The 9582-nt window shown below is 57.6% G+C and overlaps 1 protein-coding gene across 1 annotated transcript in view; it reads left to right on the top strand.

Moving 5' to 3' along the window:
• Window positions 1-9582, top strand: part of PTK7 (protein tyrosine kinase 7 (inactive)) — a 33861-nt gene that overhangs the window by 1168 nt on the left and 23111 nt on the right. Inside the window, exons 2-4 of the mRNA XM_010863139.1 lie at window positions 8334-8621; window positions 9012-9114; window positions 9479-9582. The exon at window positions 9479-9582 is cut by the window's right edge and continues 24 nt beyond it. Coding sequence (XP_010861441.1) covers window positions 8334-8621; window positions 9012-9114; window positions 9479-9582 — 495 coding nt within the window. The remainder of the gene's footprint in view (window positions 1-8333; window positions 8622-9011; window positions 9115-9478) is intronic.

Here is a 9582-nt window from a genome sequence, read left to right as displayed (position 1 = left end):
CCCCGGCTGCCATATTGGCTAGAACAGGTCAAAGGGATGTTTTTAACTTCTTTAAGAGATAGGGATGGCAACCCACTCCAGTACTCTTGCCTGGAGAATCCCATGGACAGAGGAACCTGGTGGGCTGCAGTCCATGGGGTCACTGGGAGTTGGACACGACTGAGTGACTTCACTTTCACTTTTCACTTTCATGCATTGGAGAAGGAAATGGCAACCCACTCCAGTGTTCTTGCCTGGAGAATCCCAGGGACCGGGGAGCCTAGTGGGCTGCCGTCTATGGGGTCGCATGGAGTCGGGCACGACTGAAGTGACTTAGCAGCAAGAGGTAGGGAGGGGACTTGCCTGGTGGTCCAGTGGCCAAGACCACGAGCTCCCAATGCAGGGGGGCCCAGGTTTGATTCCTGGTCGGGGAACTAGATCCCACATGCCATAACTAAGACGTGGCACAGCCAAATTAAATAAATATTTAAAAAAACAGAGAGCCAGGGAGGATTTTCCCTCATTAGTGGAGTTGAGATCACTCCACCTAAAGGACAAGGACTTGTGTTCTCCCCTAATGGGGAGTTTGGGGTGTGCGCTCACTTAGAGAGGGGTAAAAAGAGCTCAGAAAACTGAATCTCCCAGCATTTTCCGAACCTGTCTTGAAAATAAATAGATGAAGTCAGGTCCAGCTAGTCCCATAGTAGTGGTTCCCAGGCTGTCCTCTGCTTCGACAGGAAAGGCTCTGGGAAGCTCACGCCCGGGCCCGCCCTGGCACTGTTCTCACTGTGGTGTCCCTGGGCCCCTCCCCACTACACCTGGGAGGGAGACCTGCTTGGGGCCTGGGTCTGAACCCCACCCCCACCCCACTGAATGGCTGTCCAGCCTGCATTGAGTCCTTTTCCATCTTCCCTGGAGGACGAGCACTGGGCCCTTTGTCCCCTTCCGGGCCCCTGAGCACACCGGCTGAGCATCCCTGAGGTCTTCCTGCCTCGTTTCCCAGGCTCTTGGTCCAGCAGCCCCCTTGCCTGCCTGCAGTGTCTGTCATTTCCACAGTCCCCTCTCTGGTGTCTTCAGGAGACGGCTGGCTGCAATCTCTCCCTCTCCTTGGGGCTGAGGATGAACATGGAGGGTGCAGAGGACCCCTGGTTCCTCCTGGCGGTTCTGTCCGCCTCTCAAGCCCCCATTGCTCACCAGGTGTTTGGACTCCCCAGGGATCACCTTGCCCAAGGGAGTTTAATCCGGAGTCCATAGTTCCCTAGAACTTCTGGGATTTCTTACTTCTCTGAGAAATATGCAGCCTTTTGTGGGTCTGTAGCTAATACAGGTTTCATTTGAATATCCTTGGGGTCAGAAAAGAATCACAAAAACTGGGTGAGGAAACTGAGGCCCAGAAGGGATAATTAACTTGGCCAGGATTGGATCACGGCAGATGCAGAACAAGATTTCAGGTCAGGTAACTCTTTTTTTTTAGTTTGTTTTTATTTATTATAAAAATTTTAATTTTTATTTATTTATTAGTCTGCGTTGGGATCTTTGGTTGTCCCCTGTGAGCTTTTAGCTGTGGCACGTGGGATCTAGTTCCCTGACTAGGGATTGAATCCGGGTGCTCTGTATTGGAAACACAGAGTCTTAGCCATTGGACCACCAGGGAAGTCCCCAGATAGACTCTTAAGTGCCTTTGTCTCCCCGTAAATGCGTGTATGGTATTTGCTGTGTGGCCCAGGCCCTCTGGAGGGGCACAGGGTACCGTTATTGGGCACAGATGTCTACCCCCAACTCCGCGAGCTTGCAGTCTAGCTTGGGAAATACAGCTCTCGGTCACAGCACAGGCGGGTGTCTCAGGGGTATCACAGGCAGTGAGCTCTCAGTGCAAGGGCATGGCCGAGGCAGAGGCCGGGTCTCCTGGGGAGGCAGATTGCAAGCCGAGCCGCGGGAATGGCAGCAGCTTGTTAGCAGTGATGCTGGTCCCCGGTTTGCAGCTCCCAGCTGCCTCTGACCCACACCTGCCATTTATAGCATCAATCTTAATCCTCCCGGGGCCGGCCCTACATGTGGTGCGTGGGCTTTGGGGGCTGGCTGTGCAGCTGGAGGCCAGGGAGGGGGCAGGAAGGGGACTCTGGCCAGCCAGCCCTTTGTTCCTGTGACTGCCTCTCTCGGGCTCAGCGAATCCAGGGCTAGGTCTTGGAGACTGTCCAGTCACATCCTCGCAGTTCTCTAATATTTACAGGTAATAGAACTACCTGGTATGGGGGTGGCCACTGGCCAGGGTCACTCTGCGTGTTAGGGGTTGTATTGAGACTAGAACCCAGGTCTCTCCACCCTATGTTCCTTCTGCCTGATCACACTGTATCACTCTGGCTGGGTTTTTAATTCATTGCTGCCTCCTTGGAGACATCATAGGTGTTTAAGAGTTCCTAAGGGTGAGAGATACGTCCTAGATACGGTCCCCTCGGCCCCAGCAGAAGAGGAGTTTGGTGCCACGGTCGCATGGTGTGGCTGCCGGCTGGGGGATTGCTGCTGCTTTTTCCTTTTTAAGATAAATTTAGCCACGCCAGATCTTAGTTTTGATATGTGGGATCTGATTCCCTGACCAAGGATCAAATCAGGGGCCCCTGCACTGGGAGTCTGGAGTCTTAGTCCCTGAACCACCAGGGAAGTCCCTGGGAAGCTTCTCAAACCACATCTCCCAACTGCTGTATCTGCCCCTCTCGGTTCAGAGGCACGTGATACTGGACACGAAGACCTACTTGTGCTGTTAGAGATTCATCTTTCCGCTCCAGGGCCTCAGAGGAACGGGCGGGGAGGACTGAGGTGTGGTTTTCATGTAAGGTAGAAGTGCTGGCCCTCTGGGTTGTTTCTGCCCTAATCCCTGGTGATGTTGTTCCGTTTCTCTAATCCGGATGTGGGAGCCTCTCCAGATATTTACAGTTAAATCCCAGGACAGGAAAACTCAGCTGGGTCCCTGGCTCTGCTCCCTCCCGCGTGGCTCTGAGCAAGGGCTGTGATGGCCTGTGGAGGGCTGCTGCTGGCGAACCTCCGGCCTTTTGTAGACGCTGGGGAGACGGGATGGGGCTGGAGCCCTGTGCTCTGCCTCTGGGTCTTGGAGTCAGCCAAGGTGGATCCTCAGCGACCCTCTGAACCCTGAGGTTCTAGGGCGTGTCCTCAAACGGGGTTGCTGGTGCTAAAACCACGTGTGGGTATTGGTGGTGGTGGGCGGGGGCACTCCAGACTCCCCAGATTCACAAACCCCACTGCGGTGTGTGTGTTCCTGCCGGCCCCGGGGGAACTGGGAAGGTGAGTGGGACTGCTGCAAACAACTTTTTCCTGCAGAGACTGTTCGTAAACCCCCTCCGTGCCCCACCCCCTACAATGGCCCACGCCTATGAGCTATGGGCCCTGGGAGTAGCCTGGAACAGCTGAAAGTGCATCAGTGAGACCCCTCAAATCCAAGGTGCATTGGCCCCTTGGGAAGGAGGAGTGGGGTAGAGACCTTGGTACCCCTGGGGCCTCTCCCTTGGTGCCGTTAGAGTTTCTGGATGGAGGGGACCTGTGAGCAGTGCTGTCCTCCTGTGGGTGAGGGGGCCTGGGGACTGCTCTCTTTCCCGGCAGGGAGCCCTTGTGCCCCTTGGGTTGAGGGCTGCCTCTCCTGGCCTGTGTCCTGATGCTGTCGCCCCAGGTAGGGCACAGGAAGTTGGCAGACATCTCCCTTGGGTCCATATGGCACAATATGAGCTTCCTTGGTTAGGGCTCTCTAGGTTCCCCTGGGAGGATGTCCCACAGGTATATGGGGCCTGGAGCCAGTCTTAGGTGTGGAGGGGTTAGCCTCATGTGTGGGAGAGGTCATAGTCATGATCACATGCACCCCCGTGCGAGATGCCTGGGCCGGGGCCAGCCAGGGTCATGTTGGTGCCTCTGCCTGGCCCCAGACAGCTGTGTGAAGGGTGGCACTTCTTACTAGGAGGGAGAGAAGGTAGGTGGAATCCCCTGGTGTCAGGTTTGGTGGGTTCTAGGGTCTCCCTAGTGGCTCAGTCAGTAAAGAATCTTCCTGCAATGCAGAAGACCCAGATTGGATCCCTGGGTCAGGAAGATCCCCTGGGGGAGGGCACGGCAACCCACTCCAGTGTTCTTGCCTGGAGAATCCCATGGAGAGAGGAGCCTGGCGGGCTGCAGTCCTTAGGGTCGCACAGAATCGGACACAACTGAAGCGACTAAGCACGCACTCACTCACAGGACCTCTGGAGCCCGGGGATGTCTTTTCGAGACCAGGAGGACTAGCCCCTGGGAGATGGGTCGTTGAGTGGCCCAGATGGATCCTTGGACTGGAGTAGCTGAAATTACTTCAGAGCAGAAAAACTTCCTGCTGCTCTCTGCTCTCCATAAAATCATGTTTACACATATGTGTGAGTACTCAGGCACACGTATACACACATGGATTGACTGGGCCTGGGGCCCAGAGAGCAGCGAGGAAGGCAGGCACCAAACCAGACGCTTGCTGGGGGATGGGGAGCCAGAGTTGGGCCACTGCCCACCCAGCCCTTTCTCGAGGGGCTGGGGCCAGGGCCCAGGCAGAGTGAGTGTCTGCATATAGATGGCTGTTGGGGAACCAAGGAAATGGCTTGGAAAATGTCCTTATTGGGTATTTGCAGCTCCAGCTTCGTTGGGGTCATGCCTGGTGTGGGCAGATGGCTCTGTCTGCCGGTTTTGGTGGTGGGGGGTGTTCTTGAGCCCGCCCTGTGCCCTCCGGGCGCTCTGGGCCATGCTGTGGGCTTTTCATTTGTGAATCCACTTAGTCTCATGCAGCCCGAGTGGTAGGAGTGGGGTTCTCATTTCATGGCAAGGGAGAAGGTCCAGAGAGGCAGTGGAGGTGGCGTTGCTAGGGAGTTGAAGCTGCTCTGCTGAGCGGTCGCCTCAAGGGTCACGTGGGCCAGATACTTCCCTTCTACACCCAGAGTCTGGGTGTAGAAGGTGGGGTGCACGGAGGGCCAGGCTGTGAAAGGGGGCAGCTTTGGGAGGCCCAGGACTGGTGTGCTTCCCTCACGGACTTTCTCCAGACCACAGCGCCGGGGCATCCTAAAGTCAGGGTTGTGCTGGGGACTGTGCCACCTCGATCCCCCCAAAGCCTTCCTCCTCCTCTTCCGTTGTTCAGCCGAAGCTTTCGAAGAGCTCCTACTTCCCAGGACCCTCCTTGGTCTGCCCCGTTTCCCCTGACAAAAGACCAGACCAGCCTGTCCTGCAGATGGTGAGATGGCCGGACTGGGCACCCCTTGCAGTGTCTTCTCAGTGAAGTGGGTGTTGAGGCTCTGGGCCGGTCTCTGGTGTAGGGAGCTGGGTGGCCAGGATGTGAGCTCAGAGCAGGGGCCAGGGTCTTAGAGGAGGCCTGGTGGCTGCCCTCCCTGCCTTCTGTAACATCTGAAGCCTGCCCCCGCCAAGCAGTAACCAGGACCTGCTGTGAGCTGACGTCAGGACACAGGGCCCCTCGGGGCCAGCTTTGATGTTCCCCAGGCCCTGTCGAGGGGGCGCGGGGGGCTCTGAGTGGCAGTCTGGGAATGCAGTATCTCACCACAGCTCCGCCAGTGCCAGGGGGGGACGGGATGCTGGATGGAGGCTGAGCTGGGGTCCCTCTGAGTCATGCCATCTCCTCTCCCAACTCGGGTTTCTGTGGCAAGGGGTCTGTGCTTCCTGCAACCTCGCAGCCCCTTTCCCTCCACCCTACCCCCTGACCTGATGATCTGTTTAGAACTTCCCTGCAATGGCAGCTGCTCCCCATCTGGGGTCTGGGAGGGCATTTTGCCTCGCCTGGGGGGAGCTTTATAGCATCCCTAGAACTTGCATCTTTGGGCAGGAAGCGTGATGATGGTTAGGACAACGGTAGCTGCCTGCTGAATGGGCTCATCCAAGGCGTTGCACAAGAACTTATTGCATTTGCGAGTCACGAGAGGGCGAGAGAAAGCTGGGGTCCCACTGTGTTCCTTGCACAAGGTCAGGCGCACTGAGTGTGGCTGTCAGGATTGAGTCAGATCTGACAGCAAACCCTTGTAACTAACCTCCTGTGGGTGGGCGAGCCTCCTGGTCCCCACTGTGTCTGGAGAGGCTGAGCGGGAAAGTGGGGGTCATCTACACTTGGAGGCAGATAAACTCTCTCTGTCTTTGATGAGAATCTGTAGTTCTGGGTTGAAGGTCCCCAGATTTGAATGAGTCATGTGCACAGAGGCCCGCTGGGGCCTCTGCCCTAGGCTGCCCATCTGTGTCAGGAGTGGGTGTCGGGAAGTGTTCCGGATGCTTCTGTGCCTGCCAGCTCTCGCCCCGCACTCCTTTGAGGTTACCTCCATTCAGCTGGTGTTCACTGAGCACCTTTGTGAGCCTGGTGTTATCTGTGGGAGGTGTGTCTCTCTCTGTACCTGGCTGCAGGGAGTGAGACCCATTCTGGCCTCAGATATTTCCAGGACTGGTTTGGAGTTCTTGGGCAGGGCTGGGAAGAGTGTGGTGTGGGTATGGAGTCGGGCTCCTTGGGTCACGGTCCCGGCTCTGCCACAAATGAGCTGTTTGATCTTGAGCAAATCCCTTCATCTCTCTGGACCTCAGTTGACTCATCCAGCTTACTCAGGGAGGGCAGGGACCGCACTCCAGTGAAGCGTTTGGAAGCTAGTGGGGGTGTTTGGGTTGTGAGGGTGACTGGGGGCAGCTTTGCTGATTGGCACAGTGGATGGGATAGCCCAGCGTGGTGGAGAATTATCCTATCCAAGGAGCCGGCAGGAACCTGCTGAGAAGTATTGGGGGAGCGCCCGGCTCCTTTCAGGGCCGTGTGTCTTGCACGCTGGTCCCTTTAGAATGTTGGGAGATGGACCTATATCAGGGGCAGCCCCTCCTCTGGACCTAGCCCTGGGGGATCCTGGACTTGTCTTGATGCTCACATTTTTTTTTTTTTAAATTTTTATTTATTTGGCTGTTCTGGGTCTTAGCTGAGGCAGGCGGGATCCATTTCCCTGACCAGAGATGGAACCCAGGCCCTCCAGATTGAGAGGGCAGAGTCCCAAGGACCACCGGGGAAGTCTCCTTGACACTGACTTTATGAGGAGACTGGTTCTTGTGGCCTAAAGAACCACTCCCCCTTCCATGCCCAGGGACTTGAAAGGGGCTCCAGTGGTTTGGGAAGGGGCAGGCAGGACCCCATTAGTCTCTCCCTTCCTGCCCTTGTGGGCCCGGTTTGGCCAGAGGCAGAGCCTGCTTCTTCACGTAGCAGCCGCAGGTGGCCTGTTTCCCTCCCTGGAGGGGCGGCACAACCCGCTCTGTGCCATCACCCACCCTTCCCCACCCCCCCGCAGTGGGTGTTCCGGGCCCCGAAGCTCCGGGCCCCAGCTGGGCGCCCACGCAGGCCAAGAACAAAGCCCAGTGTGTTATTCCTGTGCGGCAACCGTGCCACCTGCCCGGCCCTGCCCTCTGCCTCCCCCGCCCATCTGCTGCTCTGCCCGGGCCCTTCACCTGCCCCTTTGTTTGGTTCCACCTTTGGTTGCAGGGCCCCTTTCTATGAGGGTGCCCCCCTGGCCCTGGCCAGAGCTGAACTGTAGCCATGCAGGAGGGGGAGACCTGGGACCACTTAGCTTACCTCTCAGTTAGCCCGGAAGAGCCAGCCTTGGATACAGATGGATCCCTAGGATTGGAGAGTAGGAGGTGGGGTGGCCCCAGCATGTCGTGGGGAATAACAGCAGATCCAGAGAATACTGGCTTCTCCTGTGATGGGATGGGTTCTCCCAGAGACACCCCTGGGGAATACTGGACTGTGGAGCATCTGTGGGTGGGATTCAGAGCCCCCCACCTCTGATGCTGGACCCTCAGCGGATGCATGAGAGCCAGTAATCCTTCCGAGAAGTTCTTTGGATCATGATTTAGCTCTGCTCTGTGACCTGGGTTCTGAAGATGGCGGGGAGGGTTGCTTGTTAATGTTCTCCACTCCTCGGGCCAGCATCTCCTGTGATCTGATCCCATAGCTCTGAACTCTTTTTCCTCTAGGAGAGTCCTGTGCGGCATTAACCCCCTCCCTCCTCCAGCCCTTGGGACTCTCCCCCTTCAGCATTCTAGAGACACCGACTGCCCACGTCATTCATTTAGCGCGGGTTTTGCCTTTGTCCTGTGCCCCCCCTCCAGACCAGCCCCCTGGAGGGTACTGTGTCTTTGTTTCCTTCGGAGTACCCAGCACAATGCAGACGTTCCTCAGTAGACAGTTGGGGTGTCGTGATCCTTCTCACTTGCACTCACTTCTCACTTCTCACTTGCACGGGGCGATGGGCGGCCCCTGTTAGGACGGTGGCTGTAGCTCCCCGTGACCCTGTCTTTCCTGTGTTCCCCGCCTGCAGGTGCCCAGGCGGCCGTTGTCTTCATCAAGGAGCCGTCCTCCCAGGACGCGCTGCAGGGGCGCCGGGCGCTGCTCCGCTGTGAGGTTGAGGCCCCGGGCCCGGTGCACGTGTTCTGGCTGCTGGACGGGGTTCCCGTCCAGGACACCGAGCGGCGCTTCACCCAGGGCAGCAGCCTGAGCTTCGTGGCTGTGGACCGGCTGCAGGACTCAGGAGCCTTCCAGTGCGTGGCTCGGGATGAAGTCACCGGAGAAGAGGCCCGCAGCGCCAATGCCTCCTTCAACATCAAATGTGAGAGCCAGGGGGCTCTGTCTGCCCCCATGAGACCCTCAATTCCTAAACCCTGCGAGGGGACCCCCTCCTTTGCCTCAGCTCCTCCCGTTTCCAGTTGAACGGGGCAGGGAGAATGCAACTGAGATCAGCTCTCTGCTTGTATGGACAGGAGGAAGTTAAAAGTTTTCATTTTTCCAAGGGTTATTTTTTTCCCCCTTCAAGTCTTGGACCCAATGATCTGCTGGGTAGTTTTGCTAATGGCAGGAGCTGTGAGGCAGGGTGGCCCTGTGTCGCTTGGCCTCTGAGTCTCCAGGTTCCGGCCTTTCCTGCTTGTCCTCCTTCCTCTCTGCACTCCCTCCCTTGCTCTGCCCCGCGCCCCTCACTCTGCAACCTTGGCCTCCGCTCCAGGGCTCGAGACCGGTCCCGTGGTCCTGAAGCATCCGGCCTCGGAAGCTGCAATACAGCCCCTGACCCAGGTCACACTGCGTTGTCACATTGATGGGCACCCTCGGTAAGGAAACTGTGGGGAGGGGAAGGAAAGGGTGATTGTTCTTGACTGGCAGACCTGTCTCCCCCAACTGTGGGCTCTGCCACCACCCTGCCCACATGCTGTTCCACCCTGGGCCCTGGTCACTGGAGAAGGGGCAGCCTTGTGCCATGGAGCGATCCTGGGAGCTGGGAAATCTAGAATCTCCGCCAGATTCTGCCCCCGGGATGGTGTGCCTCTGTGCAAGTCATGATCCCTCTCCAGGCCTCAGTTTCCCCATGTGTAACTGAGGGATCTAGCCCTGCCTCTCCGGTTTTGCACCCTTCCTACCGGCCACCTGAGAACACCCCTCCCCCACCCCCCGCTGCTGACCTGCTTGGCCCCGCAGACCCACCTACCAGTGGTTCCGAGATGGGAGCGCCCTCTCTGACGGTCAGAGCAACCACACGGTCAGCAGCAAGGAGCGAAACCTGACCCTCCGGCCGGCTGGCC

This window comes from Bison bison, unplaced genomic scaffold (genome assembly GCF_000754665.1).
Source record: "Bison bison bison isolate TAMUID 2011002044 unplaced genomic scaffold, Bison_UMD1.0 scf7180017864487, whole genome shotgun sequence".
NCBI classification, from domain to species: Eukaryota; Metazoa; Chordata; class Mammalia; order Artiodactyla; family Bovidae; genus Bison; species Bison bison.
Note: the sequence above shows the minus strand (reverse complement) of the source record. Positions and strands in the feature narration are given on the sequence as shown.